The sequence below is a fragment of the Balaenoptera physalus genome (genome assembly GCF_965194825.1).
Source record: "Balaenoptera physalus genome assembly, chromosome: 20".
NCBI classification, from domain to species: Eukaryota; Metazoa; Chordata; class Mammalia; order Artiodactyla; family Balaenopteridae; genus Balaenoptera; species Balaenoptera physalus.
In genome coordinates, this window is record NC_138901.1 from 17278099 (window position 1) to 17304566 (window position 26468).

Genomic DNA, 26468 nt, shown 5'->3' on the forward strand with positions numbered 1-26468 from the left:
AAAGTACTAAGGATGTAATGTACAACATGATAAATATAATTAACACTGCTGTATGTTATATGTGAAAGTTGTTAAGAGGGTAAAGTCTAAGGGTTCTCATCACAAGGAAAAATATTTTTTTTCTTTTATTTTGTATCTATATGAGATAATGGATGTTCACTAAACTTATTGTGGTCATCATTTCATGATGTATGTAAGTCAAATCTTTATGCTGTACACCTTAAACTTATGCAGTGCTGTATGTCAATTATATCTCAATAAGACTGGAAGAAAAAAAAAGAATAAAATGATCATACTATCTATGTTTCTGAAAGCCATAATGAACATGTGCAATGGGAGAAACTTGAAGAACCTTCTACAAGGTTTATAATGATGAAAAAATGGAAACAAACTAAATGTCCAAGAAAAGGGTGTTGGTCAAATTACAGTGCATCCCTTCAGCAAAAAGAATGCAAGGCCACCATGGGAAAATGATGCCGTGGCACAGGGGCCCTCCAGCTTGGTCACACATTGGAACCACCTGGGGAGTCTTAAAAGTCCCATAGACCAACCCCATCCCAGGCCCATTAAATCGGCCTGGGGGTGGAACCCAGACGTGAATATTTGTTACGCTTTCCTGGGGGGATCTAATGAGAGCCACTGTTGGAGAAGAATATTCAAGGACATAGAAATATGGCCACTATATGCAGTCATTCCTTGATATCCAAAGGGAATTGGTTCCAGGACCTGCCTTGGATACCAAAATCCCCAGATGCTAAAGTCCCAGAGTTGGTCCTCCGTATCTGCGAATATGGAACCTGCCTTGTATTGAAAAAAATCTGCTGTAAGGGGACCCGCGCAGTTGAAACCTGTGTGGTTCAAGGTCAACTATATTGTTAAGTGAAGAGAAGCTAATTATCTAACAGAGTATACCCTATGACTCCTTTTTGGTAAATTTCTACCTGCGCTTGCACACACACACACACACACACACACACACACGCACATGCACATACACACAGACTCACATAGATGAACAATAGGTGTGAAACTTTGATGTGCTCATCTCTGTAGGATGGGGCTATGAGAGACTTCGATATTTTTCTTTTGATTATCTGTATTTCCTATATGTTCTAAAGTAAACATTATGTCTTGTAATAAGTACAAAAAAGGATAAAGTCATCATCTTAAAAAGTCATATACTTTTCATTTCAGGAAAAAAGACAGAAATGAGCATCTAATCAAACAAGGTGTCGGCAGGTCATTTGCGAACACAGAACATCCCTAGGGGTGCTGCCACTGCAGCCCAACCGAGAGGCAGGTCCCAGCCTCCTGGTGACACCTGGGTTCTGTGAGTTAGGCAGGTGCTCCTGCCCGTAGCCTCAGGCTCCTCCAGGTTTAAATGGGATGAGTTTGCCCACCTCACAAGATTAAAGGCATGAATGTGCAGCACCTGGCACAAAGTAGGTGCTGGATGCAGGTTGCTTCTTTCTCCATAAGTAAATCTCAGAGTCAGAGCCTGCAGCCAGTCAGCTCCTTGCTTGTCTTGCTGAAGGAGAAGGATTGGTTTTGCCCAAGTTCATCCACAGCTGCTGGTCTCCAGTGCTGTTGCAGCTGTGCTAGCCAGTGGCCACCACTCGTTGGCTTTGGCTGGGAATTTCTGCTGCCCGTGGAATTTTCCTGGGCTCCCTAGAAAGACCCTAGCTTCTCATCAGCACAACCTGTTGACCCTCTTATCCACATAGTCTGTATCCACCATCCCCAGATTGGGTCCCATCTGCATAAAGAAAGAAGGGCTTTCAGTCTTCCTGGGGTTGCTCACCTTTAATAAAAATGACAATTGTAGCTGCCATATATGGACCCTACATGTGCCTGGGCTTAACACCCTCTATCTCTCAGCCTTAACTCTGCCGGGCATGGGATGATACTATTCCCATTTCACAGGTGAGGCTCAGAGAGGTGAAGGGACTCAGTCATGGTCACACAGCTGAAAACTGGCAGGCCTGTCTGGCCCCCAGGTTTCTCCACTGTACCACACTGCCTTCTAGCTGTCTCTGTTCCTTTTTCTATCCCAGTGGATTCTCATGTGCAGCCAAGTTAGATAACTGTTTTTACAAAAGCAGCGATTCTCAACATTGACTATGGAATTGCCTAGAAAGATTTTTAAATGCTGGTGGTAGGGGTGGGCATTGGAGGGTGTGGGGTGGGAAGGGTGGAGGTGGGAGGAGGGCGAGTGGGTGGGTAGTCACCAGAAGGGGACACTCAGGGCCTTCTGCGGTTGTGGTAATGTTCTACTTCTTGATCTGGGTGCTGGGTACTTGGGTTGTTCATTTTTTTGTGAAAATCATTGAGCTGTACACTTATGATTTGTGTACTTTTCTACATACATGTTATTCTATGGTAGAATTGTTTTAATTATTTTTTTAAGTAAAGAAGAAAAAGCAGTTGTCCTCAGCCACGTCACTGCCTCCTGGGAAAAGGCAGTCTGTGGCCCTGAATTCATCATCTTGAGGATGCTTTTCATGGCATCAGGCAGTTGTTGGCCTTTGAGTCTGTGCCTGTCCTTGACAATGAGCAGACACTTCTTCCAGGGCTGATGCTACGCTTAGCTGTAAAAGGCCCACTGCTGCTGCTGTGGTACTCAGGGACAGTCAGGCCCCGTGGCTGGGCTCCACACCTCCTCCCTCCCCACAACTGCACTCATATAACCTCACTCTGCCCAAGCCCTGGGACCTAGGGCAGCAGGGATGGAAACAGCTACAGCCCGGCACCTGGGCCTAAGCTGTGAGTCCCCTGCTGACTTCTGTCTTGTATCATAATTTGAGTCACTGGATACATGTTCTCTGATCTTCACTTACTGACCCTCTGATTTTTAGCTGGGCCCATGAATGTGTGAAATGAAGACTGTATTTCCCATTGTCATTTGTGGCTAGGTCTAGTTATGTGACTCAATTTTGGCCAATAGAATCTAAGTGAAGTAGTCTGCACAATTCTAGGAAATGCCCTAAAAAAGGAGACTGCTCTTCTCTTTCCCCTACTCTTTCTTGATACCTGGAATATGGCTAGGAAAGGCTGAGTCCCAGCAGCCTTTTTGGTCCAAGGAGCAAAGTTATGATTGAAGATAGGAGAACAAGAAGACAGGGGAGCCTGGGTCCTCTCCCTCTTTCATCTCCTTTGTACCATGGAGCACCCTGTTGGTGGTAGACTGACTCCCTTGGGGTGTCTTAACATGAGAAGGAAATGAGCTTCTACCCTGTTTGAGCCAGTGATAGTTGGGGTTTTCCATTCCTCTCAACTCAGCTTAATCCTAACTAATACTCATGGCTTCTGATTTGACCCTTGGCTTGAGTTCCTGCCTTGGTCACCTGCCCAGCATGAGGCTGAGGGTCCTGCCTTGCTCCTCCTGCGCACTGGAGTTCTGTCCCTGCCCCATCTCAGTGCCACCTACTGGTGCTCCCATCCATGCTCTCTGCAGGATTGTGTGTTGCTGCGTTTGCCTCTTGCCAGGGTGGAGTATAGTCTGCCGCTCCAGTTGCTTTCTTAGAGTGAACCCTGCTGCTTCCCTCTTCTCTCTCATCCTCTTACCGTGGCTCCTGCCCTGTGCCTGACAGGCTGGCAGCTCTCTGGACATCTACAGCAGGACCGATGCCTGCAGAGCCTTCCCCAGTGGGCAGGTCCACGAGCAGCCAGTTCTGGAGATGTAAAAACAATGGTACCTTCATTCATGTACTTGTTCAACTGATATTTATCAAGTGTCGATCTTGGGCACTGGGGACACAAGAGTAGGACAAGGTCGAGAGATGGTGCACTGGGTACAAGCACAGGCTGTAGAGCAAGAACGGCAGACACAGGCGTCAAAGACCCTGGAACTGATCACAGGAATTTTTAGGGGTTTCCTTTAAGGTTATGCCCATGACCTTGGTTACGTGTGCAAGTCTGCATAAGTCACTACACCTCTCCAGCCTTCAGCTTCCTCACCTTCCCCATCTGAACATGACAAGGCTGAACTGGATGATGTTTAAGATTCTGTGCAGATCTGTCCTCCTACGAAGGGAGAAAAAGGCCTAGGAGTCCTTAAGCCCAGGTTTGCCACCCGTGGGCTGCTGCCTGATTTAGGGCCTTAAGACAACTCCTATTTAATTATTTATTATAATTCTGTGGGTTGATGGGGGCTCAGCTGGACAGTTCTCCTGGTGACAGTTCCCTTTACCCCTCTGACCTCTGTGCTCATATAGAAATGGGGTACACTTGTACCGACCCAGAATTCTCACAGAATTCATGAGATAATAGCCCGGGTAACCGATAGTAGAAGAGGAGAAGTTTCTCTTTATTGAAATAAACCAGTTACTAAATGAAGAAGGAATTATAGAATTAGAATGTCACCATGTTTAACTCCCAGAGAATTAATGGGTCCAGGCATTGGACATCAACAGCTGCTAATGTCACAAAAAGGAAGCCAACTAGACATTATGTCCCTTTGATGGAAGAACACAACACCTGCTTTGATCTTAATCTGATCTAACCTCTAGACTCAACTGTCAATTTACAGGAATTATAGAAGACAGAGCAATATGTTAAACTACATCATGGGCTTGTAATCATCAAAACACAGACTGTGGACAATCTACAAGGTATATGCTCTGCCTTCTTCAATAATAAATTACAAAGAAAAAGAGAAAGAGGGGAGAGAAACCTATGGATTAAAAGAGATTTAGGAGACATCAACCAATCACAACTGAGCGCATCTTATTTGGATCTTGATTTAATCCAATAGTTAAAAAAAATGCTTTTTGGCATAGAACAATTAGAAATTTGAACACTGACTGAATATGTAATGATATTAAAGAATTATTGTTTTCAGAAAGACACAAGATAATGAGTAAATAGTAATAGACAAAGCACAAAGAAGTGTCCAGAGGCAAGGACCTATCATTAACTAAGTCTGGGGCGTATGGGAGAAAGAGACTGTGCTGGGAGTCCTACCCCCAACTTGGCCATTAGCTCACCCTGCGTGTAGCCTTGGTCGAGTCTTTTCCCCTCCCCAGTCCTCAGTTTTCCCATCTATGAAATGAAGCAAGTGGATCCAATGGGTCTGTGAGGACTTGTTTATCTCTGGCCTCCTTTTGCTTTGTCCTAACCTGTGCAGCCCTGGAGCCTTTACTTGGTGCCTGTATCACCCCTACCATGTGTCCATAAGAGCATAAAAGCAGCAGGATGGGCAGAAGCCCATAGCTCATGGGCCCTGCAGAACAGAAGAGGCCACCTCCCTGAGGCACCTTGCCTGGAGGATCAAGCTGCATGATCCCAGGTGGACTGGTCCAAGCCCAAGGGAAAAGATGTACAGGAAAGAAACCTCTGGAGAGGGACTTCACTGGTGATGTAGTGGTTAAGAATCCGCCTGCCAATGCAGCGGACACGGGTTCGAGCCCTGGTCCGGGAAGATCCCACATGCCGCGGAGCAACTAAGCCCGTGCACCACAACTACTGAACCTGCGCTCTAGAGCCCGTGAGCCACAACAAGAGAGGCCACCGCAATGAGAAGCCCACGCACTGCAATGAAGAGTAGCCCCCGCTCGCCACAACTTGAGAAAGCCTGCACACAGCAGCAAAGACCCAACGCAGCCAAAAATAAATTTAAAAAAAAAATTAAAAAAGAAACCGCTGGAATACTTCATCACCCACAAACCACACACATGAGTTATCTGCTCACTGGGATGGTTTGGCTTTTCCTGACGACTGGGGCCTTTTGGTGTAGCTCCCTGGACCTACATCCTGGTCTGGTCACCTGCTCGGGACTCCAGCTGAGGTAGGGTCCCGCTGCCTTTGACACACATCTGTGGGCAGAAATGTCACGGGACCATTCCATATCACCTGCCCCTCGATTCCTTGTTGCTGGCCTCTGCCCACCTGCCCTTCCAATAGCATCACTAAGAAAGTATCAACCTTAGCACAGAACCTCACACATTGAAAATGTTCAATAAATAGAGAGGACTTCCCTCCTGGACCATCACAGAGGCTTAAAATTCTCTTGAATCATCAGTAGCTTTATCTCCAGAAGTTTGAAATAAAATACCCACCACCTGTTACCAACACCAACCAATTTAACACAGGAACTAAATAATACCCCAGCCCCAAAGAGTAAGAAAGACAATTCCATGAACGTGAGCAGTACAGAGCAGCAGCTAAACCCACCATGTTGGTGTCAAACCTGAATTCAAATCCTTGCTCTGCCACCTGCAAGCTCTGTGATTATGGGTGAGTTAACTTCTCCGCAGCGCATTTCACAAGAGTGCTGGGACGATGAAATGATTCACTGCGTACACTGCTTCGTGCCTCACACACTGGGAGGCCCAAGATGTATTAACAATAGTTTTTATTGGGAGGCCTCCATTGTAGCATCCCATGGTTGCTCCACCGTCACCTCCCCACCCCCAATTAAACCCTGTCTCCTTTCCCTGTCCCTTATAAAAAATGACCTTTCCACCAGTGCTTCATTCTTCAGCCTGGTTAGCTAAGCCTGTGATGTTGCGGTGTCTGATAATGGAACGCTGCCTTTTTTTTTTTTTTGGCTGCATTGGGTCTTCGTTGCTGCGCGCGGGCTTTCTCTAGTTGCGGCGAGCGGGGGCCACTCTTCGTGGCGGTGCGCGGGCTTCTCATTGCGGTGGCTTCTCTTGTTGCGGAGCACGGACTCTAGGCGCGCGGGCTGCAGTAGTTGCGGCATGCGGGCTCAGTAGTTGTGGCTGGCAGGCTCTAGAGCGCAGGCTTAGTAGTTGTGGTGCACGGGGCTTAGTTGCTCCGCGGCATGTGGGATCTTCCCGGACCAGGGATCGAACCCGTGTCCCCTGCATTGGCAGGCGGATTCTTAACCACTGCGCCACCAGGGAAGTCCGCCTTGTTTCATCATAGGAGGGTTTCAGGCAAGGTGGAAGGCCAATACAGAGGGTGCCTTGAGCCTGAGCTGCCTTCTAAAGGCACCTTGAGAATCACAACTCTTTGATGCCACCTCCAATTACTCCATGTCACCTCTGTGGATGACAGACCTGGATCTCTGGCTGCTGCCCCACTGGAGATAGGACATATGGTAGCACAGGGAGGGCTCTTGATGTTGAGGGACCAGCAAAGTGGAATCAGGAGCCAAAGAGACCACAACCCAAATCCCGGCTCTACCACTGCATAAATCGGGGATATTAATGCCCAGCTCCCAGGCTGGCGAGCATAGAGGAGGGAATACCTTTACGTGTTGGTGTCCCCGCAGCCCCTGCCTTCCTGTACCTGGACCTCTGCTGGCCTCTAGTGGCCACTGGATAAATTGCACAGAGAGTTGGCCTGAAAACTGGCATGCGGGAGAAACTTTGCCCCAACTTCTGAATTTTCCTAATACTGGGATTCTCAACCGTGACAGACCCATAACTCCCTTTTCACAAAATATATTTTGTGGGTGGTGTCGTTGTTGCTTCCGAGGCTTCAGAATTCATGATGAACTTACTTCAGATTGTGCGTGACCACTGGGTACATATACTTGTCCCTGTGGGATTTGTCGTTGGATGTTATCTAGACAGAAAGAATGATGAAAAGCTAATTGCCTTCCGGAACAGGAGTCTGTTATATAAAAGGGAATTAAGACCCAGTGAAGAAGTCACGAGGAAGTAAAAGTTGCTGCTGAATTACAGAATGTTCACATTTTTTAAATTATAAGAGAAATAAAAACACATTCATTACTTAAATATATATACATAGTGTAATGATAGTAATTTTTAAAGATTTTAAGCACTTTATTGAAGTATTGACATATAATAAATGACATATTTATAGTGTACAATTTGCTAATTTTTGATTTATATAAATTCTCATGAAGCCATCATCACATGAAGATAGTGAACATCTCAATCACCCCCCAAAGTTTCTTTGTGCCCCTTTCTACTCCCTAATCCCCCAAAAAACTACTGATCTGTTTTGTCATTATAGATTAGTTTACACTTTCTAGAGTTTTCTATAAATGGGCTTATACAGTATATACTCTTTTTTTGGTCTGGCTTCTTTCAGTCAGCATAATTATTTTGAAATTTATCCACGTTGTTGTGTGTACCAATCATTATTCCTTTTTATTGATTTGTTTAATCCATTCATAATGGTGGTAAATTTAAAAATCAGCATAATGCTTTAACTATAATATAAAAGAGAAACTGGGGGAAAGTAATAAAATAATAGGTAAGTTCTATGAAGATGCTCAGGCATGATTACACTAAAACATATAATGATGTAGTCACATGCTTTACCTATACATGCAGTTATATGAGCCCAGTTCTTTGCCAGAAATTTTGGTTTGACTCCAAAGGCCAGCAATTGGCCACCCCATGCAAGAGGGTCCGAAGCTGGGTGGATGACGTGTGGGGACTGAGATTAAGCAGAGAAAGTGGACACGGGCAAATTTTAGCTCAGTGGAAAGATTCATTTCTCGAAGGGTTGACTTTCAGGGTGGTATACTTCTTTTTGAACTATGTGAATGGTGTGTCTGGACTGGACCACCATGGAATTTCTCCAGTCTATTAATTACTCAGACTTATGGACCTGCTAAGGTCCATGAGTGTATTTCACTCTTCTTGCATTTCACAGCACAATCAAGGAGCTTCCATTGCACTTTCCTGAGCAGAGACATAAGTGTCTCTCCTTGTCCCATGCTCCCAGGTCCAGCAGTAGGCAATGGTACTTCTCAGTCCTGCTAGGGGTCCCCCTTGGGACAAAATATGATTTTATGGGAGAAAGTGTTTGGCAATGCTTTTGGGGTATCAAAGCTTTAGAACCTTCAGTTATATGTACTTTCCTGGATAATCTACCCACTGTGTTTTTATTAAAGAAATCTGTTGCTTGCTGGTAACCCTTGGCTTCTGAGTGGCCAGTTCTTGCAAGGAATTCACTCCAGAAACTTTGAAAAATTTAGTTTACACAACACTAATGCTACAGAGAAGGATCCAAAGTCCATAGTGGGATACGTAATATTCAGGTTCTCTAGTCTTTGTTTCTTAACTTCGTTTTTAACTTGTCACCCAATATTTCCCCCTGAAGCCAATTAAAGACGTTACACTTTCATTCTTATGTTTTGCTTCCTTCTGTTTTCCTTGGGAATGTTTTCCTTCTACTTCTTGTAACTTCTTGAGTTGAACGCTCAGTTTGCTTGTTTTATTTGAATGAAAGCAGTTAAGATTATGAATTTACTTCTAAATAAATTTCAGACGCTTAATATATTAATGTCATTTTCATTGTTTTGCAAACCTGTTATTCCAGATTTTAATTTGCCTTTGACCCAATAATTATTCAGAGGGGAAAAAGTGTGTGTGTGTGTGTGTGTGTGTGTGTGTGTTTCTGTTAAAGTTATAAGAAACTGGGGTTTTTAAATTATAGCCAGAGTATGGAGTTTATGTAATTCCTCCTTTGGGGACAAATTGAGGTACTATTTGTAGCCTAGTTTATAATCAATTTCGTCACTATTCCTGAAGTATTTGAGAAGGTATATATTCTGTGGGGTAAAGTACAAGCCTAAAAGTAAAGTCAAAAATTCGTTCTTATGAATATATGGTTTGAATATGTCTCAGTAGTGACTGTCTTTTCATGTATTTTTCCTGGAACACAGGTTACCTATCAGATCTGCAAACTCACCTTTTTCAGCTCTGGTGTCTTTGTTCCAGTTTAAGGCTCTAATCTTTATCATCCATATCCGTCCTTTTTTTGTCCCATTGTTTTCCACATGCTTTTCTGCTCTGCATTTGAAGAACTTCCCAAGTGTGTGACTACAGCCTTGATTGACTCTTCTGCCGTGTGGATTCTGCTCCTTCTGCCTTCAATACAGATTTCATTTCTGTCACTGGAGTTTAGTTCCTTGTATTCTGCATTTCAGCCAGCGGTATCATTTGGGGGTTTTCTCATATTTTACTGAAAACTCAAAGCAGACACTTCCTTACATTTTCCTCTGGTTTCTATAGCAATTTATTGCCAGAGCATACTTTTCCAGTATTGCCATTAAAACTGACAAGTGCAGCCCCTAGCTGGGCCTGTGCTTAGTGCACCTGCAGACAAGATAATTAAATTAAACCACAGGATGTCTCTGTTACTCAGGATCTGGCACTCAGCACTGGCACAGGACGACTTAACCCGAAACATCCACTCTCTTGACTAACGATGTTTAGGCCCCGGGCAGATGCTTCTTTACATCTTACCCTATGTTCATGGGGAAAAATGCAACTGCGTCTAAAGGTTTGATGAAAGCTTAATGACTCCTGCTTGGTACAATTTCAGAGTCCAGAGACGTTTTGAGCAGAAAAGAAGGAAAGAGAAAGGACTAATTAACTTGTCAGAGCTTTCCTCTCAGGTAGCTTGAACGCGATAGATTTGAACACAATGAAATATCATTTTCTAGTAGTGCTGAGTGTACAATTCTTATTTTCATGTTTCTACTCATGGTTCTGGAAGTACACAGGAATTAGTACAGTATTTGCCTCAGTTGTAAAAAGCTGAGGAAATTTTTGTAATATTGCATAAATCACATTACATATTACTCTTAAATTTTTATATATGTTTAGACTTCAGACATAATATGATACTAATTCTTTACATTAGCAACAAGATGGACATTGAATGCTAGACTTATGAATTTTAACATTTTCATTTTAAAAGTTTTAAATTAAAAAAAGTTTAAAAATTAATTTAAAATTTAAATAAAATTTAAGTTAAATTTTAAAATTAAAAGTTACTTAATAAAATTTAATTAAGCTTTCAAAGAGTAAAATAAAGTGTTTGGCTTTATATAAATAATTTTGATATAAAAATTTAATATTCATTCATTCTAATTTGTATTTTGCCTTTTGAATTATTAGATACCTTTCAATATTTTAAAAAAGCTAATTTTTGGAAAACAGAAAATTAATACATTTTTCCCATAAATTTATGTTTTTGATGAAAATATATTTAAAAATTTGTACTTTGAATATATTTATGTTTTTAATTCTTAAATATATTGAAAAATCTTGATAATAGTAATATAATTAGTGATTTGTTGAAAGGGAGATAAGAAAAATAAATTTCATGGAATAGTTATAATCCTTTATGAATTATGTATATGTTTATTATTCATCCCAACATTGTCAGCCCATTAACAGAGCATCTAGACATGTGGAATAAAAATTAAATTCATTCATCTTTGACATTTTGCTAACTTTCAGTCATATATAAACCATAGCTTCATACACATTTAAAAATTTTATCCTTTTAAAGGAATGTTTGTCAGAATATGAGGATAGAAAATATTTTAGTTAACAGTTTGCTAGTTTGATTTATAACTTGTAAATATTTATTTAGACCAATGATCTGTGGCTTCCATGTCTTCTTGTCCCAGGTTGCAACGTCCAGAATTTATTCTTGGGTCCCAAGTTGGGTCCCAGGTTGGGTCCCATTTCCTTGAATGGGTAGGAATCCATTCAGGGCTCATGTCTGTCACAGTTGGGGGGTGGGGGTAGAGGGTCCCTCTGGTCCCCGTTTGAGTGCTGCCATCATCCCCTCTAAGACTTTTAGCTGCAGGGAGACCCTCCCCTGGCCCAATTTCCAGCATGCGGTCCTGGGCTATGGAAGCCTCTCCTCCTACCCAGGGCTCTAATTCTACACAGACATGGTTGTTTGGGTCATCTGAGGCACCTGCATATTTTTGGCCCCAAACGGTACTTCATAAAGTGGTACCCAGAGAATACTCTCCTCCCAGAGTTCAACCTCCACCAGAGCTCTGGCTGGCTTCACATCCCAAGATGCAATGCGCTGCTGTCCCACTGGGGAGGGAAATCCAAAGCCAGAGGGTATGGGGCATCACTGCCCACTTAGAAAGCTCTTCTTACTTCCTTTCTGTCAGACCTTATCACCCTGTTTCAGAGGATGGAGTGAACATCAGTAACAGAACTTTCTCGTGCTTCCTTTTTGCTATAGTTGGTGGAAATGTCTCCCAGACTTCCTTGGTGACAAATGATACTAAGATGTGTGGCCTTCATGGGGAGGTGACAGGTTGTCAGGTCACCATTCCGTGGATGGTTAACCCCATCCTTCCTCTCCTGGCAGGTCTCTTTTGGTTGTAAGTGACAGAAACTCAACTCAAACGTGTTTACACAAGAAAGGACATTTATTGAATCATAGGGTAGCAGTAAGGGCAAAAGGGTGTTTAGGTTGCAGAAAGGGTGGACCCTGGGGCTGGAATCCTGTCTGTACTCTGATCCCTGTTCAAGGAGGCTTATTCTCTCGGATGGGCCGTATCCACGTGATTCTAAACTGTCCGCCTCTGGCCCCACACCCGAAGTCTTCCTGGGAGAAGCTGAGCTGCTCTGCTTAATTTCAGTTCAAAATACACTGGTTGGGGCATGGGCACACCCTGTCACCTGGAAGTCAGGGCCCTGTGACTGTGGCACTGAAGCCCCATGGTGGAAGGAGTTCCCTCAAAGGTGGTACTGTTCCCAGAAGGGAAGGGGGGTGCGCAGACAGAGCAACCAGCCCTCTCTACCCTATCCCACCGTTGTCAGCAATCCTTCCAGGCCCATCTGCCATTTCTGCCTGAAGTTTGGCCTCAACACTGAGCCAATTTGCATGTATGACCAGGGTATTTCCAGGAGAGTGATGACATCACAGAACTGGGGTTCCAGAAGGTGGGGATGGCTCAGCACTCCCGTCTTCTTTAGAACAAGGAGAGCGGTGAGCTGGGCGGGACTAAAGTGTAGTCCATGAGGAAGAGGAGGCTCCTACCCAAACGACTTTGTTCTACAGATTCTCAGAGAAAGCCCTAGGCCGGCTGGGACCTGGGGTCAGAGAGGGATAGGAGAGCGGTAAGCTCGGGAGGGGAAGTTGGGGGTGCACCTGCCCGAACCACTTTTTCCCCAGGGAACCCCAAGAGGGGCCTTCATGGGCAGAGATGGAGCTCCCTGCTTTCCGAGGTTCAGTGATACCTGTCTCTGTAGGACCCTACTGAGTCAGAGCAGAGTAACGTTGCATGAGACACACTTATACTAAAAACTTATTTGTTGTTTGTCTGAAATTCTAATGTAACAGGGCATCCTGTAATTTTATTTGCTAAATCTGGCAACTGTAGGGTGGAAGAGAGAGGCAAAAGAATGGTCGCAAGCTCAGGCTGCAATGGCGTGAGTCTTAGGAGACAGATTAAAACATCCGTGAGGAGACAGGCATCAGGGTAGCCATGTTTTCCAAGAAGCTGCCTGACTCATGAAGCTAGTGGATGGAGGAATCCTCAGGAACATACACCTAGTTTAATGGGAAAGATACACACACACACATCCCTAGTGATAGAAATAGCCTCATTCTTTGCTTTCATGGCATTGATCATTTTGAAGAACGTAGGCCAGTTATTTTATAGATTTTCCCTCCATTTGGCTTTGTCTGATGTTTCCTCAAGATTAGCTACAGGTTATGCATCTCTGGCCAGGATGCTGCATAAGTGATGTGTGTCCTTCTCAGGGTATCACATCTGGAGGCACATAATCTCTCTCTGTCCCTCACTGGTGGTGTTAATTTTTTATTTTTATTTATTTTTTATTTTTGGCTGTGTTGGGTCTTCGTTTCTGTGCGAGGGCTTTCTCTAGTTGTGGCAAGCGGGGGCCACTCTTCATCGCGGTTCACAGGCCTCTCACTGTCGCGGCCTCTCCCGTTGCGGAGCACAGGCTCCAGACGCACAGGCTCAGTAGGTGTGGCTCACGGGCCCAGTTGCTCCGCGGCATGTGGGATCTTCCCGGACCAGGGCTCGAACCCGTGTCCCCTGCATTGGCAGGCAGACTCTCAACCACTGCGCCACCAGGGAAGCCAGGTGGTGTTAATTTTGATTACCAGGTCAAAATACTGTCTGGTTTCTCCACTGTATTGTTACTGTTTTTCTCATGCAATCAAGGGGAGATACTTTAAGACCATGAACATAGTCAGTTCTTCACCAAGCTTCCCACCCCCTCATATTTAGCATCTATTGATGATTATTTCTTGCTCAAACCAGTTTATGATGGTTTCAAGATGGTGATTTTCCAACTTCATGACTACCTCCACATTTATCAGTCAGCATTTTCTTGTCAAGAAGAGCTCCTCTTTAATCCCCATTATGTATCTATTTATCTATTACTGTTATGAACTCATGGATTCCTATCTCATTCAGTGGGTTATAATCTGTCACTATCATCATTTATTTTGATGGTCAAATTGTTCCAGATTACCTTGGAAACCATTATGCATTGGTTTCACAGATATGATACCAAAAGCACATTCAACAAAAGAAAAAAATACATAAATCAGTCTTCATCAAAATTTAAAACTTTTGTGTTTCAAACAACACCATCAAGAAAGTGAAAGGCAGGACTTCCCTGGTGGCGTAGTGGTTAAGAATCTGCCTGCCAATGCAGGGGACATGGGCTTGAGCCCTGGTCCGGGAAGATCCCACATGCCATGGAGCAACTAAGCCTGTATGCCACAACTACTGAGCCTGCGCTCTAGAGCCCGTGAGCCACAACTACTGAGCCCACGTGCCACAACTACTGAAGCGCACGTGCCTAGAGTCCGTGCTCCACAACAAGAGAAGCCACCGCAATGAGAAGCCCACACACTGCAACGAAGAGTAGCCCCCGCTCGCCACAACTAGAGAAAGCCCACGCGCAACAACAAACACCCAACGCAGCCAAAAATAAATAAATAAATAAATTTATTAAAAAAGAAAAAGGAAAGAAAGTGAAAGGCAGCCCACAGAATGTGAGGAAATATTTGCAAAGCATGTATCTGATAAGGTTCTAATACCCGGAATATATAAAGAGCACTTACAACTCAATAATGAAAAGACAAACAACCCAACTGAAAAAATGGGCAAAGGTTCTGAAAAGACATTTTCCCAAAGTTACACAAATAGCCAATGAGCATGTGAAAAGATGATCAACATTATTAGCCAGCAGGCAAATGTAAATCAAAATCACAATGTGATACCACTTCACACCCATTAGGATAACTTTGATCAAAAAGACAGTTAATTACTCTGTTGGTGAGGATGTGGAGAAATTGGAACCTCCATACATTGCTGATGGGAATGTAAAATGGTACAGCCACTTTGGAAGTCCAGCAATTCCTCAAAAGTTTAAACTTTAGGTCACCATGTGACCCAGCAATTCCACTCTTTGGTATGTATCCAAAGGAATGGAAACATTTGTCCACACAAAACCTTGTACACGAATGTTCATAGCAGCATTATTCATAATAGCCAAAAAATAGAAACAACTCAAATGTCCACAGACTGATGAATACATAACCATATTGTGATATATCCATACAATGGCATATTATTCAGCCGTGAAAGGGCACGAAATACTGGTACATGCTGCAACATGGATGAAACCTTGAAAACATTATGTTAAGTGAAAGAAGTCAAACACAAAAGACCAGATATTGTATGACTTCATTTATATGAAATGTTCAGAATATGCCAATCTATAGAGATAGAAAGTAGATTATTGGTTGCCAGAGGCTGGAGGGAAATGGAACAGACAGTGACTGCTAACGGATATGGGGTTTCTTTTTGGGTTGATGAAAATATTCTAAAGTTGACTGTGGGAATAGTTGCACAGTTCTGTGAAAAATGATTGAATTGTATACTTTAAATGAATTAAGTGTATGGTACGTGAATTATATATTGTGAATAATATCTCAGTAAAGCTGTTACCCAAAAAATGCTGCTCCAGATTTGGCCAGTGGGTACCCCTTTGAGCTGGCTCTCATTTCTATTTGACATGCCCCAGCATCGTTAATTTTAGACTAGGAAAAACAAAAACAAAAACAAAAACAGAAACAAAACAACAGGAGACCAAAAAAAAAAAAGTATTTGTAAAATAATACATGAGAGGAAAGAGAAACAGGCAGGAGGGGGGCAGTGAGTAAGCGAGGACATTTGGTTGCTCTCTCCAGATTCCCCAGAAGACTCTCTCTCCTGGGAGACCCTAGGACCCGCAGGCCTTCCGCTGCCTACCCTCCACTGCGTCTCCTCCCCTCTGAGGATGGCGACCCTGCTTCTCATCTCCTTGGTCAGCTGTCTCGTTGCTGTGAATCAAGCCAGCCTCATCAACCGATGTGACTTGGCCAAGGTGCTGCACCAGGAAGACTTGGATGGCTTTGAGGGCTACTCCCTGAGTGACTGTGAGCGCTGTTTCCTCACACCCTCACACCCCCTTTCTCCTCCTCTCCCGGTCATGCCCTCTGTGGCCATCTTTCTTTTTCTCTCATTTGTTTTTCAAAGTAAGGTTCAAAAAGCAGCCTTCTCCAAGAAGCCTTTTCCAACATTCGATATTTGTTCCACGATTCTTAACTGAGCACTTATTATGCCCCAGGAACTATTTTAGGCCCTGGGGATACAGATATCAACACAGCCCCTTCTCTCGTAGTGTTCACATTCTAGGGGAAGAGACAGCAAGAAAGAAACACACAAATATATGAAGTGCTTCCTGGTGGTGATAAATGCTATGCAGAAGAATAAAGCAAGGGGGAGTGATGGGTGACATTGTTCTAGAGGGGGAAGTCAAGGAAGGCCTCTCTGAGGAGGTGACATTGAGCAGTGCTGAATGGAATAAAGGACCTAGGACCCCAAACATCTGGTGGAAGAGCATTCCAGGCGGAGGGAACAGCCAGTGCAAAGGTTTCATCCTACTCCATGGTAGAGATAGCTCCCTCTTGCCTAGAATTGTAAGGCACGTCTGCCTTATAACACTCTCTCCTTTCATCTTACTTTGTGGGTTTTTTAGGTACATATCTTCATTCTTATTCTATAGGCACCTTGAAGGCAGCATCTGCATTTGAGCCAGCTAAATGTCCCTCACTGGGTTTTGCACAGTTTCTGGCACACAGTAGGTGATCATTAAGTGCAGAAATCATGCATGGACAGATGGATGGTTGAGTGGTTGTACTGATGGGTGGATGGACTGAAGAATGAGAGGAGAAGCTAATGGGTGTTTCTGGCCCGCTAGCCCCATCTAGCCTCTTAGGCTTTGTTCCTTTCTTCTTTTTTTTTTTTTTAATTAATTAATTAATTATTGGCTGTGTTGGGTCTTTGTTGCTGCGCGCAGGCTTTCTCTAGCTGTGGCGAGCGGGGGCTACTCTTCGTTGAGGTGTGCAGACTTCTCATTGCGGTGGCTTCTCTTGTTGTGGAGCACAGGCCCTAGAGCGCGTGGGCTTCAGTAGTTGTGGCTCGCCGGCTCTAGAGCGCAGGCTCTGTGGTTGTGGCACACGGGCTTAGTTGTCTTAACCACTGCGCCACCAGAGAAGACTGTTCCTTTCTTCTGATTCCTCGTCTCCCTTTCTCCTCCGTCTTCCTTGTCCCTCAGCTTGGCCCCCCTCTAAAAACCCTCTTCTCCCTGTTCTAAGGGCTGTGCCTGGCTTTCGTGGAAAGTGACTTCAACATAACAAAGGTAAATGAAAATACAGATGGCAGCTTTGACTACGGCATCTTCCAGATCAACAGCCACTACTGGTGCAACGATTACAAGAGTCACACGGAAAACATTTGCCAAGTGGACTGTCAAGGTCTGGCCAGGGCCCCAGGGTGGGAGAGGTGAGAGAGATGACCAGGCTCTACTCACGGGACTTCCCTTCCCACACACAGCCTGGAAACAACCCCAGAAGATTGGCTCAAGGAATCAGGGAATCCCTTTACTGAGCAGAGTGTTGACTCGTGTCCCTAAATGCCCATAGGAGGTTCTGCAGTGTGCTAGCAGGATCCAGAAAAGCTCTGCACAGGCAGTAGCAGTAGAGCAGTGCAGCAGCCAACATTTATTGAGAGCGTATTATATACTCAGTACTTTACATACATAGCTCATTTCATCCAACTTGCCATGCAATAGAAACTAGTATGATTCCCACTTTATTGGTGAGCAAACTGAGGCTCATAGAACCAGTGCTGAATGCCAAACTGGCGGCCCTGAAGTCTCAGCTCTCACCACCAAGTAGAGCTGCCTTTGGCTAATGGTCTGACCGAAGGCCAAGTGCAAACTCCCACCTCAGGGCTAATCCAGGAGGCTCCACAGGTCCATGATTCTGTCCCCCATCTCCTCCTTTGTACTCTGATTAATGGCCCTGGGCTCTTACCTGAAGAGCCTCCCTCCTTAGGCAGGACTTTACCTTCGTCTCTGTGCTGCCTCTTTGGGCATTTCCTTTCCCTAGAATCCTCCACACTTGGGGTGAACTACCATCCACTAGGAAGTATGGCAGTAAACAGGCTCAAATCTCAGCCCTCCTGCTCCTCCTGCCCCCACCCCCCCAACCATCTCCAACCTCCAGCAGCCATTGTACGGATGTCCAAATGAGCCTCTGAGGGGGAAGACTTGCCTCGTCCGGAAGTTCTCAGCCACTGGGTGGCACATGCCTTACAGGGAGAGCCAGTCTTCGGGATTGTCCCCTGTGCTCTGACGGATATTCTCTTTCTCCCTTTCAGAACTGCTGAGCTCCAATCTTCTTTCAATCATCAACTGTGCGAAAAAGATTGTGTCCGGAGCAGGGGGGTTGAAGAACTGGTGAGGAGGACATGGTGGGACGAAGTTAGTGGGCAGAGCCTTAAGAAAGATGTAGTGACAGAGAAAGGGACAGTAGGCCAGGACCTGACCTTTTCTACAGTCTAGAAAAATGTGGGATGTGGCAGGGCTTGGAACTCCGACTTAGAAGACCTGGGATCTGGCTCTTCCTCTGACACTGTATTAAACAAAACTCTTTTGGTTGCAGGAACAGAACAACTTGAGCTAGCTGGGGGAGATTTATTCTGAGAGGACAAGGTGTCCTGCTGAGCCCACACGAGGGGTGCAGTTGGGCCTCAGGAAGAGGGTGGAAGCAGGGCTGGAAACTTTCCCTTGCAGGTTTCTGCTTCTCTTTGTGCATTGGCTTCACTACTCCCTCTGCAGACCAGCTTTCTCTGCTCTACAGTCCACCAGACAGACTATGTCTGCCCTGAATCTATGGGCTAATGTCCTAAGCAACCATAGAGACTAGCTAGGCTCAGTCCCAGTCCAAGTGCCTGGCAGAGAGGATCTGATGTGTTCAGCTTGGACCCTGTGTCCCGGCTCCATTCATTCAGCTATAGGCATGGAAGCAATTAAGCAACATAAACATGGCTGCCACGGGCCCTCTCTCCATAATTGGCAGCAACATTTTCTATAAAAAGTGTTGTTGGGCTTCCCTGGTGGCTCAGTGGCTAAGAATCCACCTGCTAAAGCAGGGGACACAGGTTCGAACCCTGGTCCGGGAAGATCCCACATGCCGCGGAGCAACTAGGCCCGTGAGCCACAACTACTGAGCCCACGCGCCTGGAGCCCGTGCTCCGCAACATGAGAAGCCACCGCAATGAGAAGCCCGAGCACCGCAACAAAGAGTAGTCCCCGCTCACCACAACTAGAGAAGGCCCGCGCGCAGCAATGAAGACCCAACGCAGCCAAAAATAAATAAAATTTATTCTTAAAAAAAAAAAAGAACCAATCTTCTTTCTCTCCACAGGGTAAAATGGAGGTTGCACTGTGAAGGCCGGCCACTCTCCTACTGGATGACAGGATGCCACCTGGCATGAGACAGGGAGCAGACCTGTGGTGGAGTCATTCCAGAACTCCTCTCCTCACTTGAGAATTCTTCATTTCTTCTTCCTCTTGCCTCCACTTCAAGTTATTTTCTTCCTTTCCCATTTGCAAATAAAACTGACCAGAGTCCCAGGAATAAATGGTTTTCTAGGGCTTCCTCCTTGTTCCTATCCAGGCCCAGGCCCCTGGTTCCTGACTGTCATTTGCAAACCAAGAAGACCACGATGAAGTTTCTATATTTTTGGAATTATTAAAGCATTCCTGTGCAAAGAATGTGTTAATTTCTTCATGATTAATCCCAAGTATATTTGAGTACCTAATAGAGTATGACTGTGATAGGTACTAGAAAAAGGATGATAAATCTGTAAATATTGTACATGAGGTGTTCCTAATCGCTCTGGAGAAGATTATGGATCTTCTCCATACACAGATAATGGATACAATGAATAAATGGATACATACAATGATTGCAATGGATAATGATATGGATAATAAATCTATAGTTATTGGTTTGAAACAGTATCAAGATCCAAGTAATTCCTCCAAAGTCAACAATTTTTGAAGTAAAAGAGCTCAGAAGTAGGTAATGGGTGGGGCTAAGGGTCTGATATATTGAGGTGGAGAAAGTCGTGGTGGGAATGGAGAAATGTGCTCGGTGATTTGGGGGTACTTTAGGAAAATGGGCTAGAAACCAGCTTTTTAAGAGTTTCATACTAGACTGTTGATGGCTTTAATGAGTTATACCTTGATTTGCATATTTAAGACTCATGAAAACACTCAAGTCGAAGGATTGCATCTTTGGTGGTCATTTCTCGCACAGAGTCGGGAAATCTAAATTTTTAAAGTTCAGTGGATAGTTGGCGCTAATTACTTAGTACTCTAGTCTTCTCTGGGAGTTTGAAAAAGAAGCCAGCTGCTTTAGATGTCCGCACCATTCGATCCTGTAAACTCACACTTTGGACTCTACGCTAAAAGTACACTTGAATAGAAGCGGTAAACTCCAAGACTTCTGGGCGCGGGAGTTGCGGAAGGGGACCTAAAGACAGAAACGAGCCCGGAGTGGGAGGGGCGAGGGACAGGTCCGAGCACCGCCCTCGTACCACTCCCACCAAACTGGCTCTCCCCCTCAGGCCTCCGTTTTTAAACAGCGCGTGCGCAGGCGCGCGTGCGCAGGCGCGCGTGCGCAGGCGCGCGTGCGCAGGCGCGCGTGCGCAGGCGCGCGTGCGCAGGCGCGCGTGCGCAGGCGCGCGTGCGCAGGCGCGCGTGCGCAGGCGCGCGTGCGCAGGCGCGCGTGCGCAGGCGCCCCGAGCCGCGCACGCGCAGTAAAGGTAGGATGGTGGCGTTGGTACCTTTTACGGTTCCCATCGTGGGTGACAAAACCTTGCTGGTGTGGGAGCTGAGCTCTGGACCCACGGCCGAGGCCTTGCAAGTGAGCCGAGCCGGGGCAGAGGGAGGGGTGGAGGAAGCCACCTCGCGCCTCAGTAACTGGGCGCCCCGGGGTACTGCTTCAGCACCTCATCTGCCTGTGGTCTCTGCTGAGAGGAATCTTAGTTCTAGAGCCGACCTGAGTAGTCAGCTCGCCCCCACAGATTTTTGAGAGATAGTTCCCAACAGCCGGCATTGCCTCCTAATGCTTCTCGAAGCTTAGGATTTCAGAGGGAAACCTGTTCCTGAAATGAGAAGTGTTTGGAGTTGCAGGATCACCACAGTTGCCTGCGGAGAAGGGCTGGGGGAATAGAAAGGAACGGGCGGTTTGGCTTCCTGGACGTGAAATTTCCTGCACTTAGCATGGGCCCACCCTACAGCATTCTCTGTTCACAGTCTTCTCCCAGTTTGGCCTTGTGTATTCGGTCCGAGTCTTCCTAAACGCAGCAGTGGCCGGTCCTGTGTTCTATGCCATGATCGAGGTTTATTCAGCAAGGGATGCCCACAGAGCCCAAAAGTCATGCGACCAGAAGCAGCTTTTTCAGACATCTCCAGTGAAGGTGGGTCCAAATGTGGAATTCCTCGCTCTACTGGGATGAAGTGCTGAATTTAAAACTAATAGGCCATCGGGAATTCCCTGGCGGTCCAGTGGTTAGGACTTTCACTGCTGAGGGCCCGGGTTCAATCCCTGGTCCGGGAACTAAGATCCCAAGGGGGGGGGGAATAAAAGGCCAACGTTTGTACAGCACTGTGGTGTACAGAATGCTCTCAGATGCACTGCTCCACTGATCCCCCAGTTCCCCAGTTCTTTCTTTCTTTTTTTTAGATGAAGAAACTCGAACTCAGGATGGTTAAGTGACTTACTTAAGGTTTATGACAGTAAATGTGGAAACTAGAGGCCAAACCCAAACTGAACTGATGTTAAAGCCCATGTCATTTTATGCTGCCCCTTAATTTAAGAAATCTTCACAAGAGTCTGCCTTATATTTACTTTTATGTAGATTTTAAATGTGTGAGGTTGACAGATTGTTTTTTAAATTAATTAATTAATTTATTTATTTATTTTTGGCTGCGTTGGGTCTTGTTGCTGCGCGCCGGCTTTGTCTAGTTGCGGCGAGCGGGGGTTGCTCTTCGTTGCGGTGCGTGGGCTTCTATCGCGATGGCTTCTCTTGTTGCGGAGCACGGGTTCTAGGCACGCGGGCTTCAGTAGTTGTGGCTCACGGGCTCTAGAGCACAGGCTCAGTAGTTGTGGCACACGGGCTTAGTTGCTCTGCGGCATGTGGGATCTTCCCGGACTAGGGATCGAACCCGTGTCCCCTGCATTGGCAGGCGGACTCTTAACCACTGTCCCACCAGGGAAGTCTCGAGCTTGACAAACTTTTGTCAGATGTAACATAAAGGAGGCTTCATCATCATCATCACTCTCAAATTGCCTATTCAGAACTCCCTTCAGATTCCAGAAGATGGTTAAAATATTCTTTAATGCATTGTAGAAACCTTATTCCATATTAACATGCCATCCAATTTTACTTCCCCGGAATTAACATTTCATTATGTGCCTCCATTCAGCCACCATTCCTTTTTCAAGGACCTTTTCAATGCCTCTGAATAAGTGAGTGAGGCTTCGATTTCCCAGACCTTTCACTTTATAATTGTGTGTCTTCTCTGATTGGCTTCTTGCTCTGGCTACTTCCTACTGACCTTGCTGCCTATTCTCACCCCTATTTCTTTACTCACTGATTTCACCTTTATTGAATCTGAGAACTCTCCTCAGATGTGACTCCAGGTACAGTACCTCCCACTTCTGTACCCTGTTTAACACCCTCTTCAATCCTGGCTGTACTCCCTGGGATTGAAATGATTTCGTGTCAGACATTCTTTAATTTGAGGACCCTGCGACCATTTCACATAACCCCTCAGATATTACGGATGGTCCGGGAAAGATTATGAAACAGTTACTTGGTATCAGTTGTGAGTAATGAGTTCTTTTCTTATATTGGACATTAAGACCATTCCATAAGCTTAGGTTCTGAGATTGTCACAGCATAAAGCCCGTCACTGATAGAGTAATGAGGAAAATGTTCTACAAGTCACTATAGACTGGAGAGGAAAGGGCATTCGTATTCGATTTCTTTATTTAATGCAGAGCCTTAGTTTACTACCCACACCCCCGAAATTGTTACCTACTTTAATTATGCGTTCTCTTTAAATTTTATTTATTTATTTATTTGGTTGCACCGGGTCTTAGTTGCAGCAGGCGGGCTCCTTAGTTGCGGCTCAAGGGCTCCCCAGTTGCGGCACGTGGGCTCCCCAGTTGCAGTAGGCAGGCTCCTTTAGTTGTGGCTCGCAGGCTCCTTAACTGTGGCGTGCAAACTCTTAGTTGCAGCATGCACGTGAGACCTAGTTCCCTGACCAGGGATCGAACCCGGGCCCCCTGCATTGGGAGCACGGAGTCTTAACCACTGCACCAGCAGGGAAGTTCCAATTATGTCTTCTTTTATTCATTAGCAGGCATATATACTTCTTATCTTTTTTCCCCTGTATTTTTTATAAATACAGACAAGAGAATAACATCTTCAAATAAAATGAAGGAAAGGCCTAATGTATCTGAGTTTTTCTCAGTAGCACGAAGGGAAATGTTTGCCAGCAAGAACTGTGGCAAGGTTATCCCAGATGTCAACTGTCTCTACTACCCAGGGGCTCAGAGCCCTTCTGAAGCTTCCTAATTGTCCAGGACAGCTCCATTATGACTCACCATACAGGGCCTAGCCTCCGTGTTTTAAACGTTGCGTCACTCAGCATTTAAAAAGTAGTCTTCATTTCTCCTTCCCAGCAGGCAGCTTCAGTTGGAGAAAGTAATTTCATTTTCTTATGTACTCATTCATTCACTCAGTCAACAGACCATCCCTCCTCTATTATGTGCCAAGATGTATGCTTGTTTCTGGTAACAAGGAAAGAATAATATATGGTTCCTTCAAGCACTTAAGGAGCTCATAAACTAGTGACAGAGGAAGATGCACAAACACATCAATAAAGAATTAACAATGCTTTGACTTTATTTGTATTATTTGAATTTTTATGACTATATTTATATACTGCACCCTGTTCAAAATGGAAATAGACATTTAAGAAAGAACTAGTGATGTAAAAACTCCACAGTAATATGTAAGTTATTTAGAGAGTTAAGACTGGAAATATTTGCACTCTCAAAGAAGCTTGTTAATGCAGATGAACCTCTAATTCTTTTGGTTGCTTTATTTACATTCATCGAGGTATACGTATTCCCTCTTCTAACAGGGGTTAGTAACTTGGGGAGGGGGTGCTACAGATTAAGGTCCTAATTCAGTGGCAGGTCCATCTTGTCTCCTCTTCAGGTCATATTCTCAAGCAGGAGCTACAGGATGAGACGACTAAAACAGTTCACTTCCTTTGCTTACCCCCAGCCCCATAACAGGCTTCTGCTGGGCTTCCTTGCTTGCTTTCATCATCACTTTCACCACCAGAGGTCAGGGAACCTTCCGGTTAATCAGGGGCCCTGGAAATGATGCAGAAAAGTACTGACTTAAAAATAATAAATAACATTTATTTAGGGCTCACTGTGAACTCATTGCTTAAAATGTCCTACTTAATCTTCACAACCACTCTATGAAATTGGTATTGATAAATCTCAGGTATATCCAAAATAAGTCTCTATGTAGGGTTGTGATATTTTTAGGTCTTTTATGTCTTCAGGTTCGTCTTGGCACCAGACATAAGGCGGTTCAACATAATACGCTTGCCCCAAACAGCTCCAGATGCCAAGAATTGGCAAATTACTACTTCGGTTTCAATGGGTGGTCAAAAAGGATCATCAAGGTAAACTCTGTAGATTTTCTTTGACTAACCAGACTCCTTTCAACATTGAACTCCTAGACTTTAGAGAGAAGAATAGAACAGGGCTATGGGGAGGAGATGTGAGGGGCTTCCCCACGGAAGTATCTGAGCATTGGCCTGCCACCTAGAATTAGTGATAATCTCAATGACTTGGATGGTGGTGTCCATAATTTTCTCCAGTATTTGTATGGTATATAATAAAAAAGAGTTGTCCATATCTAGTCATTCATTTGCAAGTCTTACTTGATTTTGAAGCTATAGCATACCTCAACTATTACCTGGGATTGCTGGAGTTTAGTTTTAATTTCTAACAACAGAAGATTTGGAAGTCTAGCCTTTCATTCAAAATCCTAACAGCTTCAGGATCTTTCTAACCTTGAAGAAAGGGAAAATGAAGATATTGTGACACCACTTCAGAAGCAATAGCCTGAAGTTCTTCTGTGCTTCAGAGGTGGTGTTGCCCTCCCACGAGTGCAGGAGTCCTGGAGTTGGCATGGCTGAGGAAGGAACCTTTGGATAAGTTGGAGGAAGGTCTGTTTTCCAGTATGTGTGTGTGTGGGGAGGTGAGGGAGTGGGATTGCTCTTTTTTCCTTTCTTTCTGAAACTCAACTTTTCACATACATCATCACCTTTTCTAAGCAACTAAAGCCCTGGGCAGAATTTTTCTGCCTGACAATATAGGTTTTTATCTTAGGCGATACCTGACAGCACCTTAAACTTTAGAATTTTAGAACTGCCTGCCTGCCAAGAAGCTTAGGAGGAGGGAAAATTAGTTAGTTTTTGTTTTTTGTTTTTGGTTAATAATTTGTTTTGTGCTAAAATAGTCCTTCAAATACAGATGTCTTCTGGCCTTCAGTTATCCCAACAAAATCATTGTCTAAAGATTGAAATAAACTCTTGTGTAAATGTTCAGTCCTTTGCCTCCTACAGAAGGGCCTGAGCGGAAGAAGTAAATGTAGATCCCTAGAAAGGGGATTCCGATTGGTACTGAGTTTTTTCCTAGAATCCATGGCACTTGGGTTTAGGGTTTCAAGTCAGAGGCAGGGCTGTTCGCGAATGGAGTGGAGGAGGCGCCACCGTCCACCTGAGTGGGTGATGGTTGAGGAGAGGCCAGATCATCTGCACTACCACCAAGTCTGTCTCACTGTATGAATCCAGCCCTTTACGCACAGGAGAGCAGGGTCTGTAGCAGTGTAGCCTCAGCTTGTCCATTTGAAATCTGTGAGTAAAATGAGATCTGTGCCACGTTCTTGGTTTGCATTTCCCGTCTAGTTAGTATTTTAGGAACTTCCAGAATAGATCTGAGCAGTAAAACTGTGCCATGCCAGGGTATACCTACAACAGAGACATTCAGCTGTACCCCAGTGTTGTGCCTGCCCTTAATCACTAAGATAGTGATTGTGCTACCATTGTATACAGGAAGTTTTAGAACAAGAAAACTTCTGAATTGATCCTTGTTAACTTTATTTCAGAAAGTGGTAACATAGCTGTGGCATATAGACCCTGTGAAGAGGTCACAGATGATGCTAGAACCGAAGAGGAACTACAGGATTTAATTCAAGTATGTGGAGATAAAAACCCAAGGGG

The 26468-nt window shown here is 44.7% G+C and overlaps 2 protein-coding genes and 1 pseudogene across 4 annotated transcripts in view; all 3 read left to right on the plus strand.

Annotated features, from left to right (window-relative positions):
- The window catches only part of LYZL6 (lysozyme like 6), a 35667-nt gene extending 14917 nt beyond the window's left edge, over positions 1 to 20750 (plus strand). Inside the window, exons 2-5 of one of the 2 annotated variants that reach the window (XM_082443200.1) lie at positions 15943 to 16170; positions 17392 to 17550; positions 18458 to 18536; positions 19507 to 20750. In XM_082443200.1, the coding sequence (XP_082299326.1) occupies positions 16032 to 16170; positions 17392 to 17550; positions 18458 to 18536; positions 19507 to 19576 (447 nt within the window). In that variant the 5' untranslated portion in view covers positions 15943 to 16031 and the 3' untranslated portion in view covers positions 19577 to 20750. The other variant, XM_082443199.1, reaches the window with a different exon arrangement.
- LOC309651327 (NADH dehydrogenase [ubiquinone] 1 beta subcomplex subunit 1 pseudogene) lies at positions 7123 to 7703 on the plus strand (annotated as a pseudogene). Its single transcript has one exon. The product of its transcript is annotated as an NADH dehydrogenase [ubiquinone] 1 beta subcomplex subunit 1 pseudogene (transcript).
- A 128-nt stretch (positions 20751 to 20878) lies between the features above and the next one.
- Positions 20879 to 26259, plus strand: LOC309651062 (RAD52 motif-containing protein 1-like). The gene is made up of 3 exons (XM_082443354.1): positions 20879 to 21012; positions 24741 to 24863; positions 25239 to 26259. The coding sequence occupies exons 1-3, from the start codon at positions 20917 to 20919 to the stop codon at positions 25305 to 25307; spliced, it is 288 nt and encodes a 95-aa protein (XP_082299480.1). The 5' UTR covers positions 20879 to 20916; the 3' UTR covers positions 25308 to 26259.
- Positions 26260 to 26468: the final 209 nt, after the last annotated feature.

Bases quoted from the DNA above. Each gene is read 5' to 3' on its own strand.
- LOC309651062 (XM_082443354.1), top strand. From the start codon at position 20,917: ATGGTGGCGTTGGTACCTTTTACGGTTCCCATCGTGGGTGACAAAACC. The intron at 21,013-24,740 runs GTGAGCCGAGCC...TTATGTCTTCAG, and splicing joins CCACGGCCGAGGCCTTGCAA to GTTCGTCTTGGCACCAGACA. The intron at 24,864-25,238 runs GTAAACTCTGTA...AAATCCTAACAG, and splicing joins GGTCAAAAAGGATCATCAAG to CTTCAGGATCTTTCTAACCT.